This window comes from Wasmannia auropunctata, unplaced genomic scaffold (assembly GCF_000956235.1).
Source record: "Wasmannia auropunctata unplaced genomic scaffold, wasmannia.A_1.0 LD336000.1, whole genome shotgun sequence".
Taxonomy (NCBI): Eukaryota; Metazoa; Arthropoda; class Insecta; order Hymenoptera; family Formicidae; genus Wasmannia; species Wasmannia auropunctata.
In genome coordinates this window covers 3,012,793-3,024,437 of record NW_012026890.1, presented here as the reverse complement: position 1 = coordinate 3,024,437, position 11,645 = coordinate 3,012,793, and the positions used below count along the sequence as shown (strand labels likewise).

At 36.4% G+C, this 11,645-nt stretch overlaps 2 protein-coding genes across 5 annotated transcripts; one reads left to right on the top strand and one right to left on the bottom strand.

Moving 5' to 3' along the window:
• The first annotated feature begins 1 nt into the window (after window position 1).
• Window positions 2-6,635, top strand: LOC105453361 (organic cation transporter protein). 3 transcript variants are annotated; one of them, XM_011695246.1, is made up of 11 exons: window positions 4-77; window positions 1,365-1,586; window positions 2,183-2,359; window positions 2,673-2,776; window positions 2,999-3,153; window positions 3,439-3,607; window positions 4,270-4,518; window positions 4,966-5,180; window positions 5,447-5,628; window positions 5,864-6,042; window positions 6,314-6,635. In XM_011695246.1, exons 1-11 carry the CDS (start codon window positions 15-17, stop codon window positions 6,522-6,524), a joined length of 1,926 nt encoding a protein of 641 aa, XP_011693548.1. In that variant the 5' UTR covers window positions 4-14; the 3' UTR covers window positions 6,525-6,635. The 3 variants fall into 3 exon arrangements, with proteins under 3 accessions (XP_011693549.1, XP_011693548.1, XP_011693550.1); XM_011695247.1 differs by lacking the exon at window positions 1,365-1,586 and having other exon boundaries at window positions 2-77; XM_011695248.1 differs by lacking the exon at window positions 6,314-6,635 and having other exon boundaries at window positions 5,892-6,010.
• Window positions 6,636-7,028: 393 nt separating this feature from the next.
• LOC105453363 lies at window positions 7,029-11,337 on the bottom strand. Of its 2 annotated transcripts, none has more exons than XM_011695249.1 (8): window positions 11,108-11,337; window positions 10,353-10,460; window positions 9,882-10,091; window positions 8,740-9,291; window positions 8,295-8,364; window positions 8,057-8,219; window positions 7,306-7,533; window positions 7,029-7,240 (listed from the first exon to the last, which is right to left on the bottom strand). In XM_011695249.1, exons 1-8 carry the CDS (start codon window positions 11,132-11,134, stop codon window positions 7,195-7,197), a joined length of 1,404 nt encoding a protein of 467 aa, XP_011693551.1. In that variant the 5' UTR covers window positions 11,135-11,337; the 3' UTR covers window positions 7,029-7,194. The 2 variants fall into 2 exon arrangements, with proteins under 2 accessions (XP_011693551.1, XP_011693552.1); XM_011695250.1 differs by having other exon boundaries at window positions 7,029-7,222; window positions 11,108-11,336.
• Between the last annotated feature and the right edge of the window lie 308 nt (window positions 11,338-11,645).

The window sequence follows — 11,645 nt, the reverse complement described above, 5'->3', positions numbered from 1 at the left end:
TCGAAGTCACCGAAATGGAGCGACAGGACGATAGTGGCTCGACGCAGACCGATAATGCCAGGGTCGCGAAGGATAATGTAAGTATTATTTTTTTTTGTGCCGACTGTGCTCTTCCTCAAAAGATATAGTCTTTTGCGTCACTTATTTCACGATCACGGGCCGACTTTACGGAAGCGAAAATTGATATTGAGGATAGCGTTAAATTGATTAACTCTTCGCTCGCTAATTATCGAATCGCTGATAACGCCAAGCTTATTGACATACTTTCGTAATCGCGTTGGCACACGATTGAAATCACGTTTCGTGAAGCGTGGTTTAGAGTAATTTTGCAATCTCTGAAGCGAATCTAGGTAAAGGCGAAGAGTTTCAGCGGGCACCAACGTTTTATTAGAGGAAAGTCGCCGATACTGATCTAGGTTTCCTATAAAAACACATCTCTCGGAAACTAAACGTTATATTTTATTAATTTTGATAAAAACATGATCTGTTTAAATAATTAAAGAGGTAAAAACAAATATAATTAATTTATTTGTGATTTATTTTCACATAAAATCAGCTAAAAATAAATTCTACAAATGTGAAAATAACACTTACGATTTTCTTTTGCAAATTTTTGTGTAGTTTAAATAATACTAGATATTGTATTATACTGGTTATTATTAGTATTAGATTGTTTTACATATTTGTAGTTTTTCCTAAAACTGATTTATTTATATTTTTCTTTTTCTTATTTTTGTCGACTCATTTTACTAGACGCTCATTTTTGCTTATTTTAAATGTTAAATATTTCAAAATTCCAAACAGTATTATAAAAAACTGCTATATTATCTGATAGAAGATAATATTCTAATTTGTATTTATGTTTTCAAAGTTTTATTTTTAGCTTCTGTTTAAGAAATATCCAAAAACAAAGTATGAGAGATGGTATTGGCGATCTTTTCCTATTATTTTTTAGTTTGCTTCACTGTAATTTAAATCACAGATTTCTGGAGGCATCTTGATTGCGATTACATCTTAACGAAAATAGAGAGATATAATTAACTCATATATTTAATTCATATAATTAATTCATATGTTTTAAAACTGAAAATCTATTCGAAAATTAAACTTAACGAACAAATGACAACGATCGGATCTTAAATATTTCTCGATTTTTTAGTTTTGTTTTTTAATTTCAATAGATCTCCGATTCTTTCAAGATAATGTTAAAAAAAAGTTTAATTATTTCAAAAAAGTTTTAAATGATTCAAAGAATCCATAGCCGGCAATAATAACAGTAGCGATAAAGAATATTCTCTATAATTCTCTATAATTAAAAAGCGCCATTCGATTGCGAATGGCTCCGCAAATGAAATGTCTCGCAGGACGACTTCGATCTCGACGATCTTTTGCCGATTGTTGGCGAGTTTGGTCGTTATCAGAAGCAGTTGCTGTGGCTGGTCTGCTTGCCGGCGTGTTTGCCGTGCGGTTTTTGCGCCTTTAATCAATTATTCATGGCGGACACGCCGTCGCATTGGTGCAAGGTGCCGGGTTTGGAGAACATGGACGTTGCTCGCAGAAGACGTCTCGCCATTCCCGCGAGTCAGGTGCAGTCGATGGTGTGAGAAATCGCGATGCCGATGTCGAACACCTTGTAGATGCGATACTGCTTTCGTAGGTCGATCCACAAAAATGTTGATTATACGTTGATGCGTCATTCTCGTTTCTTCATCTGCGGCTCATCACGCAGTATATCCTCTCATTTAGAGCTAGATATGATAGTTATTATTCTGTTGGTGTATCCCTCTTCTTTCAACATTGCGTTCTCCTCGTAACTTGTCCTCTCTGTACACGTGTAATCCATTTCATTAATTACGACATACGTACGTAATTTAATTACAAATTGAATTGTTTAGTTAGCACTGAGAAACTTGCGCTAGACAGAATAAGCTAATTTATAGTTCACTCTTACCTTGAACTGCGCCAGGAGGAGTTGAGAAAGTCCAATCCTCGTAAACACAACGTTGTATGTAATTTTGTGGCAGCCCAAGTAGAATGCGTTAATCCTAGGGAGCCGAATAGAGACTGCTGTTTGTTTCACGCGATCGGATGTAGTTCGGTAGGATCGATCCCGTCTTACAGTTCGTAGTTAATGCATTATTCATGCGATGGCCTGGCGCTAAAAGATGTCGTGTTAAAGCAGGATGACAACGAGACGTATAGTCAGTGCACGCGATACGATATCGACTGGACGACGATGGAGAATTACTCTGTCGTGACGACGTACTTGCCCGTGCCCAACTCGTCGTGGTCTGTTGTGCCTTGCGATCACGGCTGGGAATACGAAACCTCGGAGATAACGTCGTCTATCGTCGTTGATGTATGTTCGTCCGTCTAATTTTACAGAAAAAAACCAGCTTACAGCTCATCATCTGTCGTTCATTATAGTGAACAAGCCTGAAATTAATTTATGAATTAATAGATTTATTAGCGTAATCAAGTTTTAGAAGTGAATTGAGTTTCGAAAATTTTCATATTTTACGCGGTTTCATTCATTTCATTCAATAGAAAATATGATTATAAATGTACGATTTTTCTATAAGTACACAAGATATTTTATTTGAAAAAAATATTCAAGAATGAAAAAAAATTTAACTAGACACTGCACTACATTAGAAAAAATCATGTTACAGTTTGATCTCGTATGCGATCGCGCGATCTATCCAACAATTGGTTTAGTGGCTCTTAATACAGGAGGCCCTATAGGAGTGTATCTGTTCGGTACATTAAATGACAGGTAAATTAGAGTTGAGTTGAATTTACTTTATTTTGTATTGTATTATACTAGATTTTATTTTATCGAATAGAAAAATGTTCTTTTTTTATATAGCGATGATATATAGCGAAAAATTATCTTTCTTTATATAATAGTTTTATATATAACAAAAGATATACAGCGAAAATTATCTTTCTTTATATATAGCTTTATAAATAGCAATCTATTTATTTTGTTGGGTAGAATCGGTCGGAGGCTATCCTTCTTTACGTGCTTGGCGACATTAATAATTGGCAGCTTTCTAACGGCAATGTCAAGCAATTTTTGGACCTGGGCCTCGACGCGCTTTATCGTTGGTTTAACAATACCAGCGATTTATCAAATACCTTTTATTATATGTAAGCATTTAAATCTTACGATAAATTTCACTGAAATCGATATATCACCCAAGAAATACCAAATAACAATGACGTAAGACTTAATAATCAATTTAATAAAACATATGTTACATAACAATTATATTATTAAGTCTGATGTTGTAACATTGATGATATGTTACCGTTAATTTGTGTTTACTGGACAGTGATCAAAGATTAATTATAGTTTAATATATTAAGATCTCATCTCAACTTCGTCGACACTTAATGTAATTGAATTTCGGATTCAATATAAATTTATTTTAGCCTTGGAGCTGGTCGGGCCAAATTACCGTTCATTCGTAACGGTTATGACTTGCACTTTCTATACGATGGGCCTTTGCATGCTAGCAGGTGTCACCTATCTAATACGCGATTGGCGAACGCTCGCCGTAATCACGAGCGCGCCTTTTCTGATATACTTCTTTTACTGGTGGTGAGTGAACTGTAGATAACGCTGTCATTGAGAATTGTAATGAATGTATTATGAGAGATTGCATAAATTAATAGAGTGCAAACATGTTAATTACATTTTGTAATTGCGATTTGCAATTACAGATTTGTATTTGTAGAATGAGACAATTTTTAAATCGCATTATACGTTAGTGTGAACTGAGTAATTACAAAAATCTTAGGGAATTTATTCAGATCTGATTTACATCCATTAATCAGTTGTCAAATCAATTATCAATTTACATTTATAGAGTTCTTAGATAGAGTTTTGAGATACAATTAAATGAGCGCTTTCTGAAATTCATATCAATGTCTCATGGCGGTACACAGCAAATACAAGAAAAAATTAACGCGTACACTTATCCTTAATGTAAGTGTGTTCAAGCTGAAAATCATTACACGTGCAAAAATTTTAATCAAAAGTTGTAATCATATGGCCGTAAGCAAATTGACCAATCAAAATTGCGGTCTTATGTTTTAGAACGTTTGACTGTGATTAGTCAATATACTTACGGTTCCGATTAAAATTATTTTACGTGTGATGGCTTTGAGATCACATCGTTTTAAAATAATCTTAGCTTGTTTTTTAGCTTATACATATGTAAACATCCAAGACAAAATATGAAAGATTGGAGATTATTATAGGTTCTTACCGGAATCACCGCGGTGGTTGTTAGCAAAAGGTCGCCTAGCCGAGGCTAATGCCATTCTTGAGACTTTGGCCCGCGTGAATGGCAAAGAACTTCCGGCATCGTTCACGCAAAAACTCCGGCATCGTATGACAATGTCGAGGTCAAAGAGCGAGGAGGAGAGATTGCGAACCGGTCCCGGTGTACTTTCACTCTTCAAATCGCCGAATATGCGCCTCAAGACGTGTCTCATCACTTTAAACTGGTAAATCGAAGTACACAAGCGCACTTATTCGTTTTACAGGTCGCATTTTACGAAAGTACATTAAGTTCGCGTATCAATGCGATCCTTGTTGTTTTGCTTGCAGTTTTCTTCTGGATTTTGCTTATCATATTAAGCTAATTTCAGATAATTACTCTTACTTAGAAGAAAGGAATAAATTTGTACTTAATCACGGTTTGTCTGTGAATTTTTAATATCTCACATGGATCGATATTATGAACCTTGATCTTTGTAATCAATAAAATACAAAGATTAATTGATTATATATTGAATGAGATAATTTGCTTCTAATTAGATTTATCTCCTTTCTAATCAGATAAAATACCTTGAAGTACAGAGATAACACAGTACAATTACAAAAGTCAAAGACAATTTACAAAAGTCTCGCTTGATACGGGAATGAATGAATCATTAATTTATTGCGATTAGGTTTGCCAATAATATGGTGTACGTTGGTCTTTCCTACTACGGGCCGGCCTTGGGGAATGAGGAACATTTGAGTTTTCTGTTTTCTTCCCTCGCCGAGATTCCCAGTTACGTCGCTTGTTGGATTGTAATGGATCGATGGGGCCGTCGATGGCCGCTCTGCCTGTGCATGGTCGTGGCTGGAGTGTCGTGCATTGCAACGGTGCTGTTATCGCCCGGTACGCGCTGCTGGTTAATTAATTAATGACTTGATTAATTAACAAGAGTGGCAACATAATCAGTTAATTGTGTAACGTGCCGATATCGCACGTGAGCAATAAAGTTGACCGATTAATAACGTGCGGAATTGTAATCTAGACAGCACACAACAGCAAGCAGACGTCTTATGTATCACTTTTGAGCATGCACGTTATCGGAAATACTAAGAAAAAAGCTACAATGTGTCAGTTTTATAATTGTTACTCTTTTGTGCTTTTCATTCAAGATGCTGTCACGGAGACCTTAATACTATTTCTCATATCAAAGTCTGCGATATCGGCTTCATTTCTAATTATTTACCCCTTCGCCGGGGAACTCTATCCCACGCAGTTACGTGGAGTTGCCATTGGCTTCTCCGCGTACATCAGCGGCCTCGGACTCATCATTATACCCTTCGTAACATATCTCGTGAGTCGGAATTGATGTTTGAATTCTATTTCAATATAATGCTTTCCTATTTCTTCCTGTTATTATTCTCGGCAAGATATATTTTTATATAATTTGCTAATAATTTTTTAACTTTTATGTATTACTTAATTTATTATCTTATTAATTATCAAAGATGAAATATATATATATATATATCTTTGATTATAATCTATATTTTTGCAACGTATCGAATATTTGCGAACATGATTCGCAGGGAAAAGAAAATCTTGTATTGCCTTTAGTCATCTTGGGTGCGATCTCAGTAATTGGTGGCTTATCCGGACTGCGACTACCGGAAACATTGCATCACCGTCTACCACAAACAATTGAGGAAGGAGAATTGTTTGGCAAAGATTGGACATGCGCGGATTGCATCCGTTGCGTTCCAACAAAGTATGCACTTGACAATTAATTGTCAGTTGTTATATATGTATTTTGCGTTTACATCAAAAATTTTGATTTGTCACAAATTTTTTCTTGAATATTCAATTAAATCGAAATAATATATAATAGTAATAATTATGTTAATTTATCGAAAACTAAATGTATGACCCAAAAGTTATATTTTGATAACATGTTTTGTATATCCTTAATCTAACTTCCGTATTTTCTTGTTTTTTCTCCTATGATTGTGGATAGATTTCTTAAAATTTGTATTCTTTAGACCATCATCGATCGCGGCTTCTTACGAGGACTTGTCGATGCGAGATACAGTAGAGATGCAAGAAGTACCCGAATCTCTGCTTGCTTCATCCATTTTGGAAGAACGTCAACGGCCGAGCACGGCAAGCGTTCGCCGTTTGGCTCGTCAATCCAGCATGATGGATACTCAACGTGATTCCGACGGAACTATGAAGATGACTTATTGGTTTTAGTTCTCGTCATTTTAAATCGAACGCAGTTCTAGTCGAAATAAAGTGAAATTTTTTCCTATTTTTTTCTACAATTAAAGTAAATATTTTTTAATAATTTGATTAAATTATGTTCTATCCCTTTATTTGATCTATAAAATATTTGATATATACAAAAGAAAAAATATTTGTGTATATATAAATGAAGAAATAATTTATTCTGTCAAATAAATAAATATATTAATAAAAATATTTTAATAAAAAGCACAAATTATATTTATGACGAATTATCCTCATCCGTATTGTTTTAATCACGAATTCCTTTGATATAAAATACCAAAATAAAATAATATTAAAACTAAAAATCTAATTTAATTTATTATTATTGACAAAAAAAACTGTGAAAGTTCAATTATTCTCGGAATCATATGTATTGAACACATCATATTTTAACTTTTAAACTTTTTATACATACGCGATACAGCGTTTTTAGAAGAGAATAAAGAGAAATAGAACGAACACAGTTGATGTCGTGTCCATGATACAGTTTATTCACATTTGGTATACAAAACACGAGAATAACGAGAAAAATGAGAGTGAGGATTACAGCCTCGAGTACCTTTCCTTGTGCAGATCCCGGGTAAAATTTAAATTTTGCCGCGTAGGTACTTCCTTCCTAATTCGATTCGTCGATTTATAGACGAGTGGTCCTGTTGTAGCAGCTGTAAGCAGGAGGATCACTGTATACAATTATGACGTATAAGATATATTTCGCGGCTACGCTTTCGCGCGCGAGTCGATATACCTCTCCAGAAGTCGCCGCTTCAGCTCGGGCGGGTACGAGACGTAGATGTAATGATCAGGCATGTCCTCGCTCGACAGGGGCAAGTCGTCTCCATGATCGCCCTTCCGTCTGTCTAACCTGCCCTCGTTGTGAATACTCGGATCGTGCAACGGAGAAGTACCCGAGCGATCCGTGCTTCCGTTGTAATCTACACTTCCGCCACCGTCCAGTCTGTCTTCGTCTGCGGTGCTACACGCAACGAAAATATAAAAAAATTAAATTTTTTGTTAACATAATGAACGATGGAAAACGATACGTAGCATCTTAGTAATATTGCCGATAGTTAACATTTTATGTTTTATCGTCTTTATTTCAAGTTATTTGGAAGTTTTAACGGCGAAAAGAAAGTTAATAGTCTTTCTACAATTTTTATATTTTTGAAACATTCTTTTAAACGTACTTTTAATCGCTTTGTATTTATTAAATAAAATTGTGGATCAAAAAAGGTAGTTCGTCGTCTAATATAACAAGCTTATTTCAAAGAAGTTCATTGAATATGTGAATAATAATACTGAATATATAAAAAATTATATAAGTCGTACGATATTTCTTGATTATTTTTTATTCAACACAGACTATTATCTGCAATTTTTAAAAAGAAAAAATATTCTTTAATAATGTAAGACAATCTTCGCCTATTAGGGGCTATTGACGTTTTAACATTTTTACGAAAAAAAATTGTGAAGAGAGAGCTTTTTTTAATTTGACGTACTTGAAGCAAACCCAGATTATGTAATAACATGCGTAAATCGACGAAAACAGGAGCAGTATGAAGACAGTCAGCAGGTACCAAGGTGTGTGACGGTGCGGTCTTTTTGTGTCCTCCCAGTACTTGTCACAGCTGAGATACCAGCAAATCGCACGATTGAGCTCCCCTGTCGATATCATTTACGATCGATGAGGGAACGTCAACGTCATTAAGTTACGGAGTGTGCAAAGAACTTGCGTACCTTCGATCTCTTGGAAATCCCGTACAGAGAGATTAGCGAGTAAGCCGGCGATGCAATCGCGTACGAGTATCTGTTGACGATCGCGTGATAAACGCGATTATTACATATCGTTGGTATTCGCAGACAGGTGTGTCTGCAAGCGTGCTTTGCGTGTTTGTTTCATATTAATATTAAAAAGATCAAAGATCGCGCATTATTCAAATCGCGGCTACTCAATCTTAATTGAATTATCTATATGCCGTGAGAAAATGCATATTACAATGCGATCGAGAGACAATGCGCGAGCTTTCATATATACATATATCATAGTCCTTTTGTTTTTTAATAATATATATTCCAACGAAAATATTTCAAGGCTATATGCTATAACTCAAGGCAATAAAGAGATATCAGGTAAAGTCACAATGACCATGCAGTAACTTCACTTCAACTCGTGGCAACTCACTTCACATTGGGTCTTCAGCTTTTGCAGCTCCTCCGGCTTGCAATTGGATTTCAATTTCCTCAAATGCAACCCTCGCCGTCTCTGTTTTTTGTCGACGGCGGGCAGCGCTGCTTCTACCAGATTCTCCTCATCATCCATGTCCTCCTCGTCCTCCTCCTCCTCCTCTTCATCCTCCTCGCAGTCATTGTTCTTACTGTCCGTTTCGGCGATCTCGTTGTGATAGGACGATCTCGCTAGTCTATGATTGTGCATTTCACCATCGTCGTGGTCGTCGCGACGGCAGTAACGCTGCGAATTCGTCACCGTTCCGTCAGTGACGGTGCAGGACTTGTCTGCAGGATACATGGCGAGGCCGCGCGACTCGCATGGCATGACAGAAGTGCTGCGCCGGTGTTGCTGTTGCTTCTGCTGCTCGGTATTTTCGCGCCACACTTGGATATCGGTGTTTAGGTGACCGCCGTCGTCGTCCACCAAGTTCTCGAAATCGCGGTTGCCCAGCACCTCGCAGCGCATGATGTCGCAGTAGTCCGCTAGGCATATCGCGTCTTCTGCCTGAAAGAAAGAATACTTAGTGCTTGAAGCTTCATCGGTTCCTAATATAGTACACTGAGAAAAAAAATTACTTAAAACAAATAAATATGTTTCAGGTACCCCTCAAAGAAATAATTTTCTTGAAGCAAATAAATTTTTTTTATTTTAAGTAAAAGTGTTTGCACTGAGAAAAAAAATTACTTAAAACAAAAAAATTTTACTTGCTTCAAGAAATTATTTTTTTGAGGGGTACCTGAAACATATTTATTTGTTTTGAGTAATTTTTTTTCTCAGTGTACTAATAAAAAGCTTTGGATTGTTAGTAATCGATGATTAATAAGAATCAAGACTTATGAGTCTTTATCAAGATGCAATCTATGCAGTTATAATTAAGAAGAGAAATAGAATTTTAAACATATAATTGTATAGATACAGTAAAAAATAAAATAATATATACACTATATTTTATCAAATATATTGCTATATACTTATTGTGTTATAATATATATTTTCTGACAAATTTTTGTTCTTATCTACTCCCTCTTTTTAGAATATATACTACAATGATCGAGGGACAATGTGCGATCTTTTATCTTTTATGTTATTGTTACCGTATTAACATTGCTCTTGTGTCTGTTATCGAAGTGGGCATCTAGATGTTTCTCGGCGTAGAAGGACTTCCCGCAAAGCCCGCAGGTCCATTGTGATGGTCTGTGCTGATGCTTTGCCTTTTGTTGTGGCCGAAAAATATCTCGACTCTCGTGGAACGGGCATTCCAATGGCAATTCTACCTGATACTTCTTCAGTATTGGCATCCATCTCTGAAATTTCGACGAGGCTTAAAAAATTACTTTGCGATTCTCATCTCTTTATGACTTTGTAACTCAGCAAACTGTTGTCGAAAACATTGTTATCAGATTTTTGAAAAATGCTTTGTTTCTCAAGTAAAAATATAATTTCTGTATCAAATCGTTTGATTTTTAGAGACATGTTCGCGCATAATTAATTCACCAGATAGTTTTAATTAATAATTTTAATTGATATATTCATCTATCTATCTAACTGATAATACTTTCTCTTACCTTGTGAACTATCCTCCTCACTACAGACGCTCGATCGCGGGGGCATGATATTTTAAAGACGCTGGGACCCGGCCACGGAATCACAGATAGAAGCAACACTGCTAAAACCTAACGATAATGCAACGTTACTTAATCGCTATAAACACGTGTGCATCGACATGTTGTCAACGCGTCTTCCGCAATGCAAAAAGTTAAAAAGGTTTAACTTTGCCGCTCTTTCTCGCTAAAGAGTCGCAAATCATCGATTACCTTTCATAACAAGGCAAATGGAAGAGAGAGCTCCTCACGTTCTATATTTACGTATAGACGCACTCGAACGGCATCAAATGCGTTAATATGTTTTTTTTTGGGGGGCACAACATAGAGAGCTTCCTTATTCACGTGCATGATATTTTAATTAAGGCCGCATTACGATCGACTAATAAATGGCAAACGTCAAAGTGACGCACGAGTGGATGGATCAACCTTATACACTCCGTAACAATATATATGCACACAGAGAAAGAATACTCTTTCTCGAGGCACACATGCATAAGTAATGCAATCGATAAAAACGTCGCCACTCGCTCACGCACGTTATTACCTCTTTTTCACCACTTTTAATCACGGCACGATGAAGCGTGTCGTTTCCTTATCTATGAAGACCCGTGACTCTTCCGATGGGGCAACTTCAATTGCGCCTCACGAATCCCCCGGACACATCGAGCGAGTACGACACGCGATGTACCGCTGAGTAGTATATAGGGGATGATTACCTCGAGGTGAAAGGGTTGGGTCTTCATTCATAGCCCAAATGCTGCGTGCAAGAGTGATCCGGCGCGACGATTACTTTTGCTTCGAGATGATCCTGTCCGTTTCCTGAAAGCGGTCGTTTCTTTGTCAAAGTAGCCGCGGACCGAGGGTGTATGCGGATTGCAACGGGGGAGCACTGCAGGGTCCACGTCGACATGGCCGTCACCCCTTGGGCGCAGGTTTCAAGCATATACAGTGATGTCGCAGTGCCGGCATGTGTAGGTCTAGGGGTAGTTACACAAAATTTTATCACCATCCGATACGTATCAGCAGCTTATTACGAAATCCTCGTGCATTTTATTAATGAAATCACTTTAAACAGCGTGTATATATAGGTTTTCTTCTTTATTTACAATTTTCGTAACGTGTATTTATATGCTATCTCCTTATGCTATAAAACGAATAATTTTCATATAGCATGTAAACAGTGTTTTATAAGAGTTTTGTTAGTGTGAGATTGTTTAAAATCTAAATTTAAAAAACTATTTATAAAATGACAAA

Coding starts and splice junctions, on each gene's coding strand:
- LOC105453363 (XM_011695249.1), bottom strand. CDS start 11,134: ATGAAGACCCAACCCTTTCACCTCGAG. Junction 10,092..10,352: donor TGAGGAGGATAGTTCACAAG/GTAAGAGAAAGT, acceptor TCGAAATTTCAG/AGATGGATGCCAATACTGAA. Junction 7,534..8,056: donor ATAATCTGGGTTTGCTTCAA/GTACGTCAAATT, acceptor CGTTGCGTGTAG/CACCGCAGACGAAGACAGAC.
- LOC105453361 (XM_011695246.1), top strand. CDS start 15: ATGGAGCGACAGGACGATAGTGGCTCGACGCAGACCGATAATGCCAGG. Junction 2,777..2,998: donor TTCGGTACATTAAATGACAG/GTAAATTAGAGT, acceptor TTTGTTGGGTAG/AATCGGTCGGAGGCTATCCT. Junction 5,181..5,446: donor AACGGTGCTGTTATCGCCCG/GTACGCGCTGCT, acceptor TTTTCATTCAAG/ATGCTGTCACGGAGACCTTA.